This window comes from Pseudorasbora parva, chromosome 5 (assembly GCF_024679245.1).
Source record: "Pseudorasbora parva isolate DD20220531a chromosome 5, ASM2467924v1, whole genome shotgun sequence".
NCBI classification, from domain to species: Eukaryota; Metazoa; Chordata; class Actinopteri; order Cypriniformes; family Gobionidae; genus Pseudorasbora; species Pseudorasbora parva.
This window is the reverse complement of record NC_090176.1, coordinates 48,806,699-48,828,318: the sequence shown is the minus strand read 5'-3', so window position 1 is coordinate 48,828,318 and position 21,620 is coordinate 48,806,699. Positions and strand designations below refer to the sequence as shown.

At 35.4% G+C, this 21,620-nt stretch overlaps 1 protein-coding gene across 3 annotated transcripts in view; it reads right to left on the bottom strand.

Moving 5' to 3' along the window:
* Positions 1-1,318: 1,318 nt before the first annotated feature.
* The window catches only part of LOC137075700 (RNA-binding motif, single-stranded-interacting protein 1), a 107,410-nt gene continuing 87,108 nt past the window's right edge, over positions 1,319-21,620 (bottom strand). For all 3 annotated transcript variants that reach the window (XM_067444594.1, XM_067444593.1, XM_067444595.1), the window contains exons 7-14: positions 20,516-20,631; positions 18,723-18,772; positions 17,803-17,890; positions 16,341-16,391; positions 10,973-11,083; positions 8,708-8,788; positions 7,102-7,180; positions 1,319-2,213 (exon numbers count right to left, since the gene is read on the bottom strand). In XM_067444594.1, coding sequence (XP_067300695.1) covers positions 7,109-7,180; positions 8,708-8,788; positions 10,973-11,083; positions 16,341-16,391; positions 17,803-17,890; positions 18,723-18,772; positions 20,516-20,631 — 569 coding nt within the window. In that variant the 3' untranslated portion in view covers positions 1,319-2,213; positions 7,102-7,108. The remainder of the gene's footprint in view (positions 2,214-7,101; positions 7,181-8,707; positions 8,789-10,972; positions 11,084-16,340; positions 16,392-17,802; positions 17,891-18,722; positions 18,773-20,515; positions 20,632-21,620) is intronic.

Here is a 21,620-nt window from a genome sequence, read left to right as displayed (position 1 = left end):
CTATCCACATGAAAAAAAAAAGAAAGAAAAAAAAGAATTGCAACGGATCAATTATTTATACGGCAATATTACATTTAAGTTTATAATGAATGCCACACTATAATTTATGTTTGTTTTATACTTTTTAATTTTTCATTCCTGTTCTGTTCTGAATACCATTCAATGTAAAGGACTGGTTGTGGAGTAATGAAAAAAAAAAGTTTATAGAGTTTCATTTTATTTACTGGTATTTTGCGTATTTCTGAATGTAATAATAAAATGTGTCAGTTTTTTTGTGCCAGAAAATACGGTAGACACTTCTTTCAATTAAAAAAAAATACTTTTTAATGTCAAGTTTGCAATTTGTTTTGACTAAATTCTGTTCATAATGAATTCCACACTTTAATTTATGTTTGTTTTATACTTATATTTGTAATTCCTGTTCTGTTCTGAATACCAGTAAATGTAAAGGACTGGTTGTGGAGTGACGGGAAATAAAATACATGTTTATAGTGTTACGTTTCAGTTTATTAATAATAATAAAAAGTGACTTATCTGTTTTTTTCTGGAACTAAGATACCTACAAATCCTAAGGCAGCATCACACGTGTCCTTCACTGAGAAGGCAATCTGATATAGTGTGAGGATTATGAATATAATTTAGTCCATACAGAAAAGCATGGCTAAAAACAGATGATTCTACAGAAAAACCACTAATAATTGTGTGTGCTTTGTCATTTTACTGCAGCATGCCAATGCAAAACTCTACGGACGTCCATTTTGTGTGATGCATGAACAAATCGTTATGATGCTCCCTTAGAAGGCAGCTCACTAGGCTTTCGGGACGGCGACGTCGTTTCAACCTGTCCTCGTCCCACATTTTAGTTTCAGTTGTCTCTGCTCTGTAGTGATGTTTTCGTTTAGTTTGTGGCACTTGCTGGATCCAAATCGTCCTTCACGCTATCGGTGTCCGCACCTCGACGACTAAAGACAGCTGAATGCATATGTACAAAGAAGGCACATTCTCCACAACTGCAATCTAGTCTGTTAAAAAGTCTCAGCGTGGCCCGTCTCGAGAGAAAGCGACGTCACGTCCGCACGATCCGCTTGCCGACTGTCTTTGGTGAAGTAAACTCGAAAGTGCCGAGATTTGTTTGCCTGCTATAAACGAGCACTGAAATCTACACGTTCACCTCCGCCGAAGACGCCCGCCGAACCGCCGCTGAAAGCTGTCACCTTTTTTCTTTTAAAGAGGTTTAAAACGAATCAAACGATATTCAGTCTGACTGACAGGCCACGCCTCCCTCCCTCCCTCCCGCCCCCATAATTAGCATACGAGTCAAAGCTCCTCCCCCTCCCACACGAGATCATCTAAAGCTAAACTACAACACCGAGATTTATAAACGAAAGTAAAAGGCAATTATCAAAAATGTGATCGTTCAGCAGAATTTCTACCACATTCAAACAACCAAAGGATCGTCACCTCTGATTATAAAAACATTAAATCCTATGAAAACTCCATCAATGTTGTCACTCGAAACGGTTTGTACTCTAAAAGATCGGAAAAAGCAAAACACCGAAATCCAAGCGCAGCGAAATTTTCCTTTGCGAGATGCTAAAAAAGCCCTATTCAGCTGATTTACAAGGCAGTAGCCACCGGACGTCTCTTCTTCGGCTACTGTACGGGAAAGAGTTTAAGGCAAATCGTATAAGACGGACAGATCGGTCAGACCGAGGATGAAGCACACAACAGAAAAACACATCAACGACACTCACACCGCAAGCACAAACGCATCTTTCTCAGGATGTCCGGCTGACAAATCTCTAAGAACAAACATCTGTTTCAGTACAAAATAAAAGAGAGAGAGAGAAAACAAAAACAAATCTGAAATCATAAAAACAAGAATAATATCCATGCACATTGTGTCACATGATGAAGTTCCTGCATCTATGTGACAATCCTTGGTAAAAAATAATCAGTTTCCTTATTAAAATAAAACTTTTCTTTTTCTTTCCATTTCATTTTTTTTCTTTGTTAGCATCCTCTGATGAAATGAATCCTTGTTTTGCACCTAATGGAACTTATACCAAAATAGTTGAAGTAGTTTTATTATAAAACCAAGGATCTCATCGCAGAACCTGTGCAAAATGTTGATTCGTCGGTAGAGCCGGCCCTTCAAAGGAAGCTGTTATTGATTTAGCAGTCGTCCCCTTCTCTCTCAGCCTCACACAGCCCTACAGGTCAAACACAATCAACACTTTAAATCAATAGTCTCACAGAAGGAAACTGATCAAAAGTGACAGTATAGACATTTATGATGTTGCAAAAGATTATTTTTCAAATAAAAACTCTTCTTTTCAACTTACAATTTATCAAAGAATATTGAAACAAATGCATCAAAATGTAACTTTTCAACATTGATGTGTCTTAAGCATCAACTCCTCATATGAGAATGATTAGTGAAGGATCATGTGACACTGAACACTGGAGTAATCATGCCGAAAATTCAGCTTTGATTACAGAAATAAATACAATTTTAACAAATATTTAAAATAGAGCACACTTATATGAAATTGCAATAATATTTCACAATTTGTACAGCATTTTTGCTTTGTTGAGCAGAAGAGACTTCTTTCAAAAATATCCCAATCCCAAACTTTTAAATAAGAGCGCTTTTAATATAATTTTATATTATATTTTTCAACATCTTATACCAAAGACCAATTTCTCGCCAGTAAAATATTTTAGATCTGAGCATTGCTATAAAAACTAACTCTTTAGTTTAGGGTCCAGTTCTTACTATTAATTAGTTATAATCATGCATATTACCAGGATTTTGTCTGTTTATTAGGACTTATAACGCGCTTATTATTGCCTGACCATATTCTACATCCCATAATCTGACCCAACACCTAAACTACCTTACTAACTATTGATAAGCAGGAATTAGGAAGTTATTGAAGCAAAAAATGTAGTTAATAGTGAGAATTGGACACTAAACTAAAGTGTGACCAATATTAACATCATATTAAACAAATTTCCAAGCATGGAAATTCCTATTTTATTCATTAATACATTTTTCATCATTTACTCCCTCTCATTTCAACCACTTAGTTTTTTCCCTTTGACACACAATTGAATCTTCTGGTCTGCAAGACTTCATAACTTTTATTCATGACTGTTCAATTGAAAGATCATGCCAATGGATGAATGACAGCAGGTTTGAGATCAATGATTCCTCTTTGTCAGTGACAGAAAGTGACATGACAATTAAAGAAACTCTGTTGCAACCAACTAGTTGTGTTGAATACTTCTAAGTCGACTTATTTTTGTCCTATTTGGATCCTGACATTATGAATAAAATAAAATAATACAAGTCGGAAATGAGGCAAAGGTGAGTAAATGGGGGCAGAATGGTCCTTTTTGGGAAAACTATCCCTATAACCCTGTGGTTCTGAAAGAAAATTTAATTTTTTTTTTCTTTGAACATTTTTTCTTTAATCAGAATGGTACGAAACTTAAGATTTTTGCACTTGCTATATTAAGACACACACAAAAAAGGACATGATTAAAAAGGTAAAATGGACCTGAAAAAATAGTCACACTTCTGTTGTTTGTGGTCAAAAATGAGCGCACTGGAAATAAATGGGAGATGAATTTCATCTAGTGAATCCTTGTTACTGTTCTTACTGAAAGCTCATTTTTTGAGATATCCTCAAATTTGTTTATATTCATGGCTTTGGTTTTCTCACAGTTTGAGTAAAACGTGTTTTGGAAAATGTATTTCATATAACACATATAAATATATATGTTATATTTATTCATATCAATAAAAAATATAAATATAATAACTTTTTTGAAGTTCACTTTATAAAACTTTTATTTCACTTCAGCAATAATTTGCCAAGTGTCATCTTTGAAAAGAGATCAAACTTACATCTGTTTCTAAAACATTTTTTTTTTTAATGACTTATGAAATTTCCTTTTCAGGTCTATGCTTAAAAAGTGAATAAATAGATTATAACTACTGCATAAATATATTTTATTACCATACAATCCCATAAAAATCTAAAATATTAATTTAAAAAAACATTATCGAACTAAAATATTAATATAATGTTAAAAAGATTCTTCCATTTTTGACTGACATACAGAGAGTTAAGTTAGACATGACACACACGCACACACACGCGTTAGGATCAGTAAAGCAACACTCAAACTAATACCGCGTTAAACCTGTTTACACGAGACCAATCATTTCAAACAGATGGAAACCGATGACGCATCAACACTTGAAATGACTTCTAAACATTTAGATAAGAATCCTCATGCCATATCACATGCACAAGGCTTCCTCCTTCTGGAACCAGGAAGTCATTTTGACCGTCTACATTCATTTTTGTGAATTTCTTTGAGGACTCACATACACTCCTCGTGCGTCTTAAAGAGGACATCCTGAGCTTTTCAGATAACAAATAGATTTGGTTTTGATATCAACTTCACTTTGGATGGCTGACAATCTCAAAAGTTTAAGATGAGAGGAACAGCAAGTCTATTATTTAATTCTTATCAAATGAATTTCATTAAAGGGGCCCAATTAGGTCTTTCTTCAGTGTGTAATGTTACTGTTTGAGCACGAAAAACCTCTACAAAGTCCCTCCAGCGGGAGTTCTTCTCTATGTCAGAGTTTCTGAACTCCCTGAAACCAATGGGACTCCATTGTAGTCTCTACAAACAAACACGTCACATTTAAATAATGGAAACTTAGACAGCCGGCTAATGTAAGGGGCGGGACATTTCACGAACACGCTCAAAGTGCTTGACCAATCACAACACACTAATCCAGCTGACCAATCAGAGTACTTTTCAGAGGGAGGGGCTTTCATTTTTATAGTTCCTATAACTATTGGCGTGTTAGGTCTGCGATGTATTTTGGTGGTTTTCCTTCTCTTTCTTCCCCTCTTTATTATTCTCAGCTGTCATTCATTCTTAGGTTTGCCGCGATTGGTCGGTTTGCCCATCAATCATCATTTGCCCAAGAGTGATATCCCTCCCAAGGAACCAATCGGAACTCACCTCACCTGTATAAAGACCTAGAAGCAACTGGAGGAAGGGAGAGGCGTGTTTTCTTTCGTTTGTTTTGATCATTTGTTACTACTTTCCCTGATTGATATTTTGGTATTGAAACTTTGTTTTGAAAGACTTTGTTTTGGTTACGACTTTAAGTTTGAACCATTGACTTGTTTGTGGCGTGTGTACACTGCTCATTTCAGACTCCGAGCGATGGGATAGGGTCAGCATGTCACGTGACCTACATAATACTACACCAGGTAAGGAGTGGTTGCCACCTTCTGTATTTATGTTTGTTAGTTAGTGTAGCTTAGTTGGTTTAGGTGTTTATTTCTGTCTTTATTTTTAAGATAGTTAAATACTTCAATTGATAAGCTAGCTGGTTTTTGTTTTGTTGTCTGGTCTTTGCTTTAGCACCGCTCATAGTCCCACGCTTTTTGTTCCGTCTTTTTGTTTTACTATTTTGTATATATATTCTGTAAATATTCTTTCCTATGATCACTATATTACTTTGTAAATCAATCGGGTGTTTGTTGGTTTATTTATAATTTTTGGAATTACTAAAAGAGTTAAAAGTTTAAATCTGCCTCTGCCTGATTCATCTTATCATACATTTATCAGTAACTGAACCCGTTCTTTTCTTTCATTTAAATTTAGTTTACTTTAATACATATGTTACCGACCATATTACTGCTAGACATATTTTTTAATAGGGAGACGTAACAGGCGGAAGCACCCGCTTTTAAGCCTGTTTGCACCGCAGGAACTGGGAATGATTTTAGGTATAGGAACGCCTTTTGGGGGGGACTAAATTAGCTCCTTCTTCAGAGTAGGGTCTAACCCAGCACAACAGGAACTACCAGTGATGTAAGTGTGCATTGATTGGCCGAATGCATGCAAAACCCATTTTTAAAAAGCCATGTAAACACAGATTATAGCCTATATATGTACTCCACAAACATGGAAAACAGCGATAGATGGACCGACGCCGAAGTACAGGCACTTCTCAACCTTTACACTGAGAAGGGAACCAAACGAAACATGATTATGTATTACTGCAAAAACGACAGGACGGAAGGGCATAAGTGATGGGTTCCTACTGGCAGTGCGAATGCAGCCAGAAAAATGTCCCAAGGGGAACATTTACGAACACTATTTAGTTATCGAGAAACAGCCTTGATGGCCCGTTCCTATAACTACCCGGTGCGAAAGCCCCTATACAGAGACAAGAACTAAACAGAAGTGCGGTCACAAGATCCGTCATTCCCAACACAATTCAATGGAACTTGTGACGACAGTTGGCTAACGATGCTTTTGGGAAACACACCTCAGAGCATTACTGACAGACGGAAAAATACATGTAAAATATGTGAAAAATAAGATTAAAAATAAAATAAAATTCAAGCACGAAAACTTATTGTAGTAGACCCAAAACATTAGGGGGCATAATAGGTCTCCTTTAAAGGGATAGTTCACTTTAAAATGAAAAATCTATCATCCTTTACTCTCCCTCAAGTTGTTTCAAACCTGTATGAATTTCTTTCTTCAGCTGAACACAAGGGAAAATATTTTGAAGAATGTCAGTAACCAAACAGTTAACTGGAGCCATTGACTTCTGTAGTAGGAAAAAAAATATTATGGCTCCAGGTAACTGACAGATTTTTCATTTTAAAGTGAACTATCCCTTTAATGTTTAAATGGTTTCTAGGAAAATCTCAGTGCATTTTAAAGCGGAGTGTTAACTACCTAAAACATTACATTAAAATAATTTTTTTTTAAATTAAACATTACATTAAAATAATTAAAATAAGCTGATAACATCACTGTTTTCTCCAGGATGACTGTACAGCCAAATCTAATTCCGTTGCAATATTGTCCTGTTTAACACTGGGAAGCTGCTTTGAAACAATCGTCATTGTAAAAGCGCTGTATAAATAAAGTTGATTGATTGATTGAAGTTAATTGATTATATTTTTTGGGTCCCAAAAGCTTAAAATGACACGCGCGCTGCTAGAAAATGTATACAGATGTGAAAGAAGTGAGTTCTAGTACCTCTTCATCACTTGGGCTGCTGATAGGTATAAGGTGAATGATCACTGGACGAATCCACCTGAGGTTGTGGACTGTTCTCCTACAACAAAACATGCTCATTTAGGCACCAAACCAACACAAGCAAAGCATGTCAATCATACGAGCAGAAATCTGCTGCACTAATATAATACAAGCCCGAATACAAATGACGGAAATTAGTTTTCAATGCATCTTTCGTGATAGTTTTGAAGGCAATTAACATGCGCTGAGGGATGAACGTCACAGAAACATGCTCATGTCACCGCAAAAACAAAAAACAACATAATAGGTACAAAACACTGTAAAACAATACTATCATAAAAAAATCATTTATTAATTAAATAACATTAATTATTAATCATTAATTTATAACTAATAATTAAAAATACTGTAAAACAATACTATTATAAAACAATCATTTATTAATTAAATAACATTAATTATTAATCAATTATTTATAACTAATAATTAAAAATACTGTAAAATAATACTATTATAAAACAATCATTTATTAATTAAATAACATTAATTATTAATCATTAATTTATAACTAATAATTAAAAATACTGTAAAACAATACTATTATAAAACAATCATTTATTAATTAAATAACATTAATTATTAATCAATTATTTATAACTAATAATTAAAAATACAGTAAAATAATACTATTACAAAGCAATTATTTATAATGTATTAATTGAATAATTTTAATTATTAATCAGTTATTTGTCATTTATATTAAAAATATGTATTATAATACTATTACAAAACCATAATTTATTAATAAAATAATATTAATTATTAATCAATCATTTATGATTTATGATTTTTTTAAATGTAAAATAACACTATTACAAAACAATAATTAATTAATTAATATGAATGATTAATCAATTTATCACTACTATTTTTAAAAATACAGAAAAATAATACTCTTACAAAACAATAATTTATCATTTATGAATTAAATAATATTAACGATTAATCAATAATTTATCACATATCTAAAAATACTTTAAAATTACTATTACAAAAAAAAAATGAATTAAATAGTAATTATTACTCACTAAATTATAACTAATAATTAAAATATTTTTAAATAAAAGTATTATGAAACAATTTTCATAACAACAATTATTTATTAATTAAATAATATGAATTATTGATCAATAATTTATCATTAATATTTAAAAAATGTACAATTGTATTATTCTGGAAATTGGCAGAAATTAAAGGCAATACACAAACTAAAACCCTGATGTATAAATACTTTAAAGCTTCAATTTAAAAAATATATTATTTTTGTTATTGTTGTTATTATTAAGCATCATAGGAATGAGGATTTAGAAGAATGTGCTTAATTGTCATGAAAATAACCTCTCAGTGTACAATAAAATATTAAAAGTTTTATATTTTCTTTCTATTGGACTTGTTTTTGCTTGATTTTGGAGTGAAATGTTCCCAGCACGTGTTCTTGACAGTTTTTGTGTGAGCACAGTTGCACAAGCCCAGTCTGTTCTTGAACTTTTCTCCATTTATGGTGATTGTGAACTCTGTCTGGGAGAGTTTGTCCACATGAACCCACCTCTACTGAGACTGCGGTGGTCTGCATGTGAGTGTATGGAGGGATGTACGGCCCCTGGAGAGCTGGACTGGCTGGCATAAACTACAGGAGACACACACACAGAGAAAACATTAACATATGCTGCCACATATCTGCACACTTTGCTGCTGCAGTGTTTTGTGCTCTCGTTCCATCAGCGCTTTTATATTTGGTTACTTTTGTGTATTTCTGCTGAGATCAGTTGTGTTGTGCATGATCCATGTGTTGCCAGTATATGTTTAAATATAGGCCTATGCATTTTTTCTGCTGCGTTTGGCCATTATATGCAGAGTCAGTGCAACCGGATAAAATATTTAAAAAACATAAAAGTCAACGGTACACTATGCAATGTTCTGTTTGCTTAAAATTGACAACATCTATACAGTGAGCGAATACATCATGAATCCAAACCGTGTTTTCGTCTAATCTTGAGTCCCTATGGTACGCCTTTAAGTGTTTATATTCAGACTATTTTAGATCTAGCAGGACACCTAAGGCTGCAGAGTAGACTAGAACCTTTCTAACTCGTCATAGACATAAAGTAACTCCGGTACAATGTTCTTTAACGGTCTAATGTTATTTCATGCATTGATTTATTCACACTGTTAAAGAGTTGATTCTCATGCTAAACATGGACAACATTTATAAAAACGAGCTGGACTTTTGACTTTGTGCCAAATGCACTCCTACACACACACACACACACACACACACACAAACACCAGAGCGAAAAATACAAAAATAAATAAAGAGATTAATTGCGTTAAATGTTATTAAACAGTAACTAAGAAATTAACATTACTTAGAATAATTAATTCTTTATAAGTATTTTTCATTGTCAGTTTGGTAATAATGAATTAACATGTTGACTAATGAAGTCGTATGTCTCAAAGTTTTACTGAACAATAACAAATAATTAGAAAAGTTCTAATCATTAGGGCATGTTGTAGTCCAGATTAAAACATAAAAATGTTTAAGCTTGAAAATAAATAGGCTATAAAGTCTTTAAGTATTGAGTATTTGGTGCTGTGATGAACATTGTGATTACAAAAAACGAACGGCTGTTTTAAAAACTCCTTCACTAGCACGGATGCTTTTGTTTGCGGGTTTCCGGGGTAAGCGCGGCATCCTGCAGTTCATCAGCGCCCTCTGCTGTCACTGAGCGGCACATCAGCAGCGCGTCTCCTTCAACCATTCAGTCATGTGCAAACGCACGTTCGGCATGTTTACATCTGAGCGGGTCCATTTGGTGTTGAGCATGTATACGGTTGATGGGCAAAGTATTATTGAGTGCATTATAATTTTTTTTTTATTGTAATACGGTTTGTAGATGGGAAGGAAGGAGGCGGGAACCGGCGAACGTTTCCAAACTTTTATTCAAAATAAATAAACAAAACGAAAGTAAAACCGCGGGCAGCCCCTCACGGACGACTGCCCGCCAATACCCACAAAATATAACGTGGGCAGCCCCTCACGGACGACTGCCCACAAACACATAACACGTAAAACAAAACTAAACATAAATCCAGGCCTGGTCCTCTCTCGTCTTCCGCAGCCCTTGCTCCTCCTTATATGCTCCCGCCACATGGCCGCGAGACGAGACCGGTGTGCCACGCAGCTGGCACTCGTCAACATTAATCACCGGCCCGCTCTAGCGGTCCCTCGCCCCGCTGCCTGTCACACCACAATTATTAATTGTTAATAAATTATTATTTACGATATTTTAAAGTGCCCACGATAACAATATCGTGCATATTCATTATCGTGATAAATCGCATTATCGAAAATCGGCACATGTCTAAATGCAAGAGAAAGTAATATCAAAAATACATGGGAATTTTAATATTTCTATTTTAATTGATTATTTGGGTTTTTAATTAAAAATGCAAAATAACCTTTTTATCTAACTGCCACTTTCATGCAACTTACCATACTACTTTTTGAAAAATGTATCGTTACATAGTGTGTATATATATATATATATATATATATATATATATATATATATATATATATATATATATATATATATATATATATATATATATATATATATATAAATTAAGTAGTATGCAGTGTATACTGCAGTAAGCATAAGGCCATTCTAAACACAGCCAGAGCTTCAACAGCTGCACATGATATAGCAGATTTTGAAGACACAAAACAACATGTGACAGCAGTGTGTGTGTGTGTGTGTGTGTGTGTGCATGTGTGTGTGTGCATGTGTGCATGTGTGTGTGTGCTCACCGTTCCTGCGCTGCCCAGGGAGAGGTGACCCATCTGCTGAGTGAGAGGACTCATCATGGACGTGGGCTGCAGAGACATGGAGTGATCTATAGAGGGCGATATCACTGCTCCCTATGACAGAACGGGACATTTACGGCACAGTTACTCATTTAGGAAGAAAAGGCAAGACAGACATAGAAGGCACATAATCAACATTTATACACTCATTTCATAGTTAGCTCATTTAAAAAAAAAAAAATGCTATTTTACTCAATATGTGTGTATTATGTATTTTCAAGCATATGCAATACAAATGTGCTGATGTGCATGCTCTTTTCAGTGTTATTAAGAAATGATGTAACTAAAGAATAAACTAAATAAGAGTGTAAATAAGTATACTTGACTATTTTACTCACTATGTATTTTCAGGCGTTTGCAGTCTCCATTTGCTGATTTGCTCTTTCTAGTGTTTTATTGTTTCAAATAAAACTATCAAAATTAATTAATGGAAATTAAGCTAAAATAAAACAATATATAATACAAGTATTAGATGAAAACTTTTGTACTGGAAAAAAGTATTTGTAACAATATTTTATTGGTCAAACATTATGCCCTCTGCCCTCAAAGAAAAAAGTTAGATATAATAACTAAATAAATATTGTTACAAATATTAAAAAAATAAAAAATAAATCAAATCAAACAAAATAATAAAGTAAAATAATTTTTTTTAGAATGGAATCAAATAGAATATAATAAAATAAATCCCTTACAGAAAAACTGCCCTTAAATAAAAAGTGAGATATAATAAATATTAGGATATAATATAAATAAATGTTGTTACAAACAATAATAATAAAACAGTTATATAATAACAAATAAAATATAAAATAATATAAATATAAAATAATATATATAATAGTTCCCTTATTGTTACAAATAATAAAATCAAAATGAAACAAAATAAAATAATAAAATAATTCCCTTACAGAAAAAACAGCCATCAAAGAAAAAAGTTAGAAATAATAAATATTAGGATATAATATAAATATTGTTACAAATAATAAAATTAAATAAAACAAAATAAACCAAAATATCGTTACAAACAATAAAATTAAATCAAACAAAATAAAATAATAAAATAATTCCCTTACAGATTAGGATATAATATAAATAGTATATAAATAATGAGTATGATATAATATAAATAGTGTTACAATATATAAAATAAATAAAATAAAACTAAATAAAATAAAATAATTCCCTTACAAAAAACACTGCCCTTAAAGGTGCACTATGCAACTTTTCGTCCACTGACTATTCTAAACGGCTCGCGAGTACCGGGACTTTTATTATGACGGGAAGGGACACAGTCGCCCGGGCGCCCACACTTCCGCTTTTTACGGTCCGGTAAAAACTGCTATTTTTATCATATCAGATACATTTAAGGGGCCAAGGGCTCTGGCCATCTGTCCACTCTCTTCCCTGAACTGAAATGAAGTAGTGGGCTGTACTTTCCACACGATTGACATCAGGTTCAAGTACGCCAGGTTGGCTGGTGGTTATGTTGCCCGCATACCGCCTCCCATGGCCGAGACTGGTATTACAATACCTGTCGGGCATGGGCTAGTAATGCTACTGCTAATTAAGGTTGATAACTCTGCAGCACTATAACTTGACATTTTTTTAATGACATCATCGGCCTTATTTCTTCTCATTCTTTTGATGCGTGTAGGTCATTTTTTGGATATTTTTACCTCAATTTTTACACATGGCACCTTTAAAGAAGCTGCTTCCCAAAATTTTATTTAGCTTATTTTCACTGCTGTACTTGTTCTCAGAAAAACAAAACCCCAAACTGATGATTTCCCTGATAACACATGGTTTTCTTTGAACTGTATGATAAATGTGGTTGGCGATGATTAATATGAAGTTAATGTTTGTTTGAGACAGTGTGTGTGAAGTGTCCAGTGTGGGTCTCTCTGGGATGTGTGTGATGAGTCCAGCTTCCTAACGCTGTGAGTCAGACTCTGAAAATCTTCCGTGTATTAAACAGCTCTGAGCCATCAGTGCCATTACTGGCCTTTAAATGCCACAGTTTCCACTTTATGATCCACAGCGCTCAGCTCTTTACGTACTGACTCACACAAAATCATAAGCCTATTATACCACACATTACTTATATACATTATACACACCCACTCTAAAAGAAAAACACAGAGTCTCATTTAGTCTGTCTGAAGCCATCATTCATGCAGCTGAGCTTCACTTAGTACCTGCAATCTGCCCTGCAGTCATCACTGATCTCACACACACACAACGTTCTTGATGTTGGCATGGGCTTCAACGATACTGTAATCCAGCATCTGGGTGTGATTTAGCGTTAGTGCCCTTATGCACACTCACACACACACACACACACACACACACTCACACACACACACACACACACACACACACACACACACACACACTCACACTCACACTCACACTCACACTCACACTCACACTCACACTCACACTCACACTCACACTCACACTCACACTCACACTCACACTCACACTCACACTCACACTCACACTCACACTCACACACACACACACACACACACACACACACACACACACACACACACACACACACACACACTTTCCTGCACAACAGTGGTAGGAAGAACACGACACGTATAATGGACAAAATGTCAACTTTTATTTTGTTATAGGCAATGTTGCTCATAAAAGCAGCATCTCAAATGACGGAATGGAAGTAATTACTGGGTCTTTTGTGTATGTTATTTAATACACCGATCAGGCATAACATTATGACCACCATCGTAATATTGTGTTGGTCATTTTTTGCTGCCAAAACAGCCCTGACCAGTCCAGGCATGGACTCCACTAGACCCCTGAAGGTGTGCTGTGGTATCTGGCACCAAGATGTTAATAGCAGATCCTTTAAGTCCTATAAGTTGCGAAGTGGGGCCTCCATGGATCGTACTTGTTTGTTCAGCATACCCCACAGATGCTCCATTGGATTGAGATCTGGGGAATTTGGAGGCCAAGTCAACACCTCAAACTCGTGCTCCTCAAACCATTCCTGAACCATTTTTGCTTTGTGGCAGGAGAATTATCCTGCTGGAAGAGCCACAGCCACCAGGGAATACCGTTTCCATGAACATGCACCGAGTACATGGTCTGCTACAATGCTTAGGTAGGTGGTACGTGTCAAAGTAACATCCACATAGATGTAAGAGAGTTCTCCCACGGGCAATTTAGCCGATTTAATTAGATTTGCCGACATGTGAAATGCAAATCCTGTCTGCAGTGTGTTCTGTACATGATGGCTTTAAAATGTTATGAGGAATCATTTAACGAATGATTTGACTATCAGCAGACATTAGGGAAGACTTGACAATTCTGATTCAACTATGTAAATCCTTAGTCAGGGACACCCTTAGAGTTTATCATATAAATGCTATATTTATCAAATAAAAAAACTAGACAATTATTTTATTATAAATAAAATCAAACAAATCAATAAAATAAAAATAAAATAATAAATTTAAAAGTAAAATATTTAAATAAAAAATAATGATAAAAAAAATGAACAAAAACAAACAAACTAGGTTTCATTATTTAACTACATCAGTAAATATGAACTAACAATGAAAAATATTTGTAAATGATTTATTAAATCTCAGTTAATGTTAATCTCAAGATTTACTATTATCTGATTTTAAGTTTATTAGCATTGATGAACCTGAACTAAATAATCTAACAAGAACTAACAATAAATAGCTCTATTTATATTAATTCATGTTTAAAAATCGATTAAAGGCAAAATAAATACTGTAGCAAACATATTGTTCAATGCAATTAAATATGTAGTTACGAAAAATAAATAATAAAATAATGACGGTGTAATAATGGTGTGCAGAAAAAAAAGAAACATTTCTTAATTCTATTTGGATGAGCAATGTTGTCAAATAGACTTATTAAAGGTGCACTATGTAACATTTTTTCAGTAAAATATCCAAAAACCACTAGGCCAGTGATATATATTATGTTTAACTGAGTACTCACAATATCCCAAATGTTTTCAACTTGTTGTTAATCGTGAGAAAATTGCTAATGAACCACGTGTGAGAGAGTCGCCTGTCAACTGCGTCATATCTGCGTTAATCTCGGTTTCCGGATTTATTCTGCAGAAATGCTTTACTCTCACTGCAGTGTGAACAAGTGTCAAAGCAGCCGCCAGAGTAACGTCATCACATCATTTTCAACACACTCAGATGTGTCTAATATGACAAACAGAGCTGCGTTATCTTAGCCTGGATGCCAGCCGAACTCAGCCCCACCCACAACATTTGAGCTCGGGCAGTTCGGTCTAGCCTCGATCCATAGAGGAGTAATTATCCCCGAACAGAAACTGTTCAGACCAATTAAATCATCAGGGCGGGCTTTAGACGATGACGGACAGATGATAAACAATAAGTCATCAAAGGCGCTTAGATTATATTTGTTCAAATCCTAAACGGAGAGCTTGTTTGTATCTGCATTCACCTTCACTATTTCTCTCTCAAATTTTGATCATGTCAAGTTTTTACAACAAAACCTGTTAACTACTAGCCTAAAACAATAGCTTCCTGGGGGGGGGGGGGGGGGGGGAGACTATATATCACATAATAGTCGCTTCGACCCGTGGACATAAAAAAACAACACGCGGAAAAAAACGCAGACTTGGCAACACAGTGCAGTTCTATTGACATTTGACAACTAACGTCATGCGTCGCTCTGATTGGTTGTAGGTCTGTCCAACTGATGTCTTTCCTGGTTCGGTTGAAACACGCCCCATAATCACAGCCCAATGGAGCATCAGACTCTGACCACATCAGGCTAGCGTTACCTCACACTCATGACCGGAAAAGCAGAAATGTCGCTGGCGACTGTGGCATAATAAAAGTCCCGCTGCTCGAGAGGTGTGTGTTGTGTTCAATCGTTCCAGCCTCGCTCAGCTCCTCAACACTCGCTCCTGCTCTGCTTCACACTACAGTAACGTTAATAATAAAATTCATGAACATGATTTCTGCCCAAGTCCTATCCCGATTCTTTTCCACCGGCTGTGAGGTGAAGAACACGTGTCCCAAGATTCTGAGCTCAAACCTGGCAGATGAAAAACTTACATAGTGCGCCTTTAAGTATATTATTTGGCATAAGATTGTTTATTCTGATAATGCATAAATTGATTTGGTTTACTGCTTTAGTATGTTTGTTTAGACTCGCCCACACTCTGAGTCTAAGAGCAGTTCAAGTGTAGTTCTCCCACACACACAAACACTGTTCGAGACCAGCATGAAGCGGATAATGAGAGACAGGCTGAGATGAGACTTACCGGATGCTGCATGATGTAGGGCTGATGGGTGACCCAGGATGGATTCTGTACCTGAATGACAACAACACACAGATTATTCCCTTAAGAAAGCTCTGATACTCCTTTTCCAACAAGGCAGTGCTGGTGCTGGTTCGGAGCCAGAGCCTAGTTTCAAATCGGTTCTTTGTCTTTCCACACCCAAAGCACCAGCTCCGAACAAGGAAAAGTGGTTCTTAAGTCGCACCAAAACATTGCTGGACTAGAAGTAAGAACCACTTGCGTCAGCGGCTGGGGGCGGCGTTACCCTGACCGACTGTGACCAACAAGACGAACACAAACCAAGGGGGTAATCCAGCCCCCGGAAAGCGTACCTCCCATAGGGGCGGCCATTGCTAACCAAGCCATCACCTGCTGTTATTTAAAAAAAGGAACTAACCAAGCTAACAGCTGCTCGATTGTAATCTCCGTCTATACTAATCATGGTGAGCTGCACGAATGCGATGGATTTGCGGCGTTTTGATGCCGATGTAGGATCATAAAGCCATGAGGCATTGTTGATGGAAGCTTGTTCGAGATGCATCGATGCGCTGTGCAGCCCGATCGCCGTATGACATCAAAGTAACGTTACAGCGAGATGTAAATGACTCAGCAAACAACTTATGCTTTTGAATCGCTCATGCGGTATTTTGATATCATTCGCAGACCGGTCCACGCAGCGCCGATGCATGGAGTGTTTGTGTTTCCCGCTGCCACGCTAGCGTTGCTGAGCCAAACTGGTTCTTATAGGGTTAGTTCACCCAAAAATTAAATTTGTGTCATTAATGACTCGCCCTAATGTTGTTCGACACCCGTAAGACCTCTGTTCATCTTCAGAACACAGTTTAAGATATTTTATATTTAGTCTGAGAGCTTATGCAAGTGTATGCACACTATACTGTCCATGTCTAGAAAGGGAATAAAAACATCATCACAGTAGTCCATATGAGACATCAGTGGGTTAATTACAATCTCTTAAAGCACCGAAAATACATTTTGGTCATAAAATAACAAAAACTATGGTTTTATTCAGCATTGTCTTCTCTTCCATCTTTGTTTACAATCCTCAAATAAAGATTCAAACAGTTATGAATCAGTGATTCGATCAATGATTCGGATCGCCAATGTCACGTGATTTCAGCAGTTTGGCACGCAATCAGAATCATGAATCAATCTGCTGATTCATAACCGTTTGAATATAAAATATCTTAAACCGTATCGGAAGATGAACGGAGGTCTTAAGGGTGTGGAACCTTAATGACATGATTTTCATTTTTGGGTTAACTAACCTTTTAAAGGCTCGTCAGTCAAACCAACGAAGAACTAACACTAGCACTGGCTCTGAACTAGCACCGGTTCATTCTGGTGGAAAAGGTGTATGATACACACATCTCTGAGGCCTGGAGTGGTCTGTGAGCGGTGATGTTTGATCTGAACAGAGTGTTACCTGGTATGTGGACACAGGTGAGATATATGGAGACATGGGCGTCTGTGCGATCATTCTGTTGGTAATACTGTAGGCGGTCGGATAGAATCTGTGGAGAGACGAAGATGCATGAGAGCTTGTGTATGAGTATGGTATCTTCTGTTATATAAATATTTATAAATATAATTTGTTCAAGTATTAATAAACATAGATAATACAATATATGTAAACTTAAACTGTTCAAACATCAACTAAAATTCCTCATTAAATGAAATAAAGCTGAAATAAAATGAAATATCAATATTAGATAAAAAACTTACTTAAACAAAACAAATGTAAAATTATTATTTTAAAATAATATTTTGCCATGGCACCTAAATTAAATTAAATAATATTAATAATAGTGTTGCTATTGTTAACTGACACAAAAATAAACAAATAAATGAAACAAATAATCTTAATAATATTGTTATTGTTAACAGAAACCACTTTTTTATTTAAAAAAAAAAAACTAAATAATATTAATAATAGTGTTGTTATTGTTAACTGAAATAAAAAATTAAATAAAAATAAATATAATAATATTAACAATACTGTTATTGTTAACTGAATAAATAAATTAAATAAAAAATTAAACTATTAATAGTAATACTTTTAATTTTTTTTAAAAACTTTTACAGTATATATATATACACACATACAAACACACCAAAAAATATATATATATATACACACACACACATTTTATAGTATATAAAATGTTGCAATTAACAAAAAAAAAATCTGTTTTCATTGAAGTACTAAAATTACTAAAACTTAAAAAATTTATCGTAACAAAATATATAAAAATATATATGAAATGATAAAAATAAAAGCTAATTAAAAATGTTAATAAATACTATAATACTGTAGAAATAGTAACGCTGGTTGTTGTCTCGTACCCATTTTGCATAGCAGCTGTGGTGGGGTCATACGTGAGGGTCATGCCAGCCTAGGAGAGAGAGAAATAAATCATTATTACACTATTCAGCTCATAGCTGCTTTTGAAGAGTTAAAAAATGAAAACGAAAAGTGTGTGTGCCACGTTGTGTGTGTGAGAGAGAGAATCACCCACGAAAACACACAGGAGCAAAGTTGAAGAAAAATGTTACTTAAGAAAACTTGTCAGCACACTTGCTTTAAAATTTTGTTACTAAAGGTGTAACTTTTTTGTTCAAAATGAAAAACACATTAAATGTAGTTTCTATTGTAATTACTATTAATTATGCATAATTACAACCCTAAACCAAACCTCAAACAGAGAAGCACAACCAAAACATTTTCGGCCACACTTTACATTAGGTGTCCTTAATTACTATGCACTCGCATAAAAAAGAAGTATAATGTACTTATTGTGCTCATATTGTATTGCAGCACACTTTACGGGTATGGTTAGGGACAGGTTTGGTGGGATAGGTCAGTTTAAAGGTGGATTAATGTGTAAGAGAAGGGTCAACAGTGGAATTACAGAAATTAATTACAGCTATAATTACATACAGGTATTTTTTAAAATAGAAGTTCAGTGTAAAATCATGTATGTAACTAATAAGTGCATTGTCTCAAATATTACTTTTAATGTTAGTATATAGTACTTAAATACACTTAATATAAAGTGGGACCCAATGCTCTTCCACAAAATGCATGCAGTTGTGTTTTTTAACCACTAGAAGGCCACTAAAATGAAAGTGTACCTTACAAAATATTACAAATTAAAATATTTGATGTTGAGTCAGCCATTTCCACAACTGTTTCTATTGTTCTCGTCATTTCTAAGTTGCTTTGTTTGCTTTTGTAAGACTGTTAAAAGTCTTCTAAAGTGCTTCGTTTGACCAAATCGTGTCACATCTATTAGAGAAAAGGCAATCCCAGAAATCACTGAGACAAAATCACTGTAAAATGGATTATAAAGCAAAAGAAATGTTGATTATAAAAAACAAACAAGCCAATCCCGAAGAGAACTGTTTTGAACATTTAATGAAAAATACAATTAATTAAATCATGTGTGTTTTGAACAAAAACTTTACTTTTACACAATATCTGCAAGTGCTATTGATTTTTATATTTATTGGAGTATCATTCCAATATCACACTCTTCTGACATAACTCATGAGTTGAGTCTCATGTCACAAATCCGTCACTTATGAGGATACATTTCAGTTAGCATGCTTATCATTACAAGGCAGCTCCCTATGTAGGAAGCTCACGAGGATTTGGAACAGAGCGTGTGCGACTTGATGGGTAATATCAAATGACTCAGCAGTTTACACAGACACACACAACACACAGTCCCTAAACCTACCCATCACAGGAAACTTTCTGCATTTTTACTTTCTGAAAAAAACTCATCCTGTATGATTTAAGCCTTTTGAAAAGTGGGGACATGGGTAATGTCCTCATATTTCACCCCCTCCTTGTAATACCCGTGTCATACCCATGGCATTATACACATTTGCGTCCTCATATGTCACAAAAACAAGCCCACACACACACACACGTCTCAGTATCACTTGTGTGGTTGGCGTAATATATGACTGTATTAGAGTAGCTTGTGTAAACACACCCACCCACAGGACTAGCGTTGTGTAACATCCCTGCTGTCTGTGTGTTTGCTAACAAGCTGTGGCAGGTGATATATGGCTGCAAAAAGTGATACGGACACGGAGCGTGGTGGTGAGAGCAAAAGAGCAATACTCACAAGTCTGCTGTCCCCGTCTCTGGCCCAGGCTCGTCCATTCTGCACATATTTATTTTGACTCTGACGCTTCTTCTGGCCTCCGTCTGCAAACTTGCACAGCAAGGGTTCTGACGGCGCTGCGGAGAGACATGTAGGAGCTGCATGAACTCTCAGCGTGATGCTGACTGCTCACTCATAACACGGCTGAGTGCTTTGACCAAAACCATCATAGTGTGACTGCAGAAATGGATCGAGCGTCAGAGATCTTGTTATACCACAGTAGGACTGCTTTACGTTATTTAGTACATTGAGGGCTTGGTTGTGTTTATGGGGCGCTGTATAACTTTTTTTTTAACGCTGTATTTTTCTTATATTCTCCCTTTATTCCACACGCTGTCTCCACTGTCCTTTGAGCGGCTCGTTTGCTTCCTGCTTCTATGAAGCCCATCCCTCTGAAAAAACGCAATGGTCTTAGATTGGTTAGATGGCCAAATGTAGTTTCCTGTATTTTTATTGGCTGAAGTGCCAAGCACAGGTTGCCGGAAACGCCACGCCCCTTCCCATTACGGGCAGAAGCCACATCTGTGGAGACTAGCGAGGGTTTATGATGTCACCAACACAGGAAGAAGTTTGTTGTAGTCCAAACCGGCCATTTTTGTAGGCAATAAACTGCCGTAACTTTAAAAGACAATATCTCCGTTTGCATTGAACTTTCAGCGCTGTAACTTTGCAGATACTGTTTATGCTCAAGCAGCGACATTACACACTAACTAAAGTTAAAAAAGTGAAATCGCATGACACCACCCCTTTAAACACGGAGTGAAAATACAGAGCAGGACAAAATAACAACATGTCAGATATCAGATGATTTACATTTTTCAGTTGATTTAAATCGTTTCATTCTATTTTAAAATTTAAAAGGGTCATGAATTGAGAAATCAAATTTTCACTATAAGAGGTCATCATCCAATGAGAATATCCTGTAGGTTTCAGAACTGAAAACTTCCTTGTTAGTCCAAAAACAGCTTTTATTGCAACCAAGCCCAGAGAACGACTCATTGTGTTAAGTGTCTATAATAGATCAACGCCTACTTCATCATCACAACTTTGGCCCCGCCCACTTGTG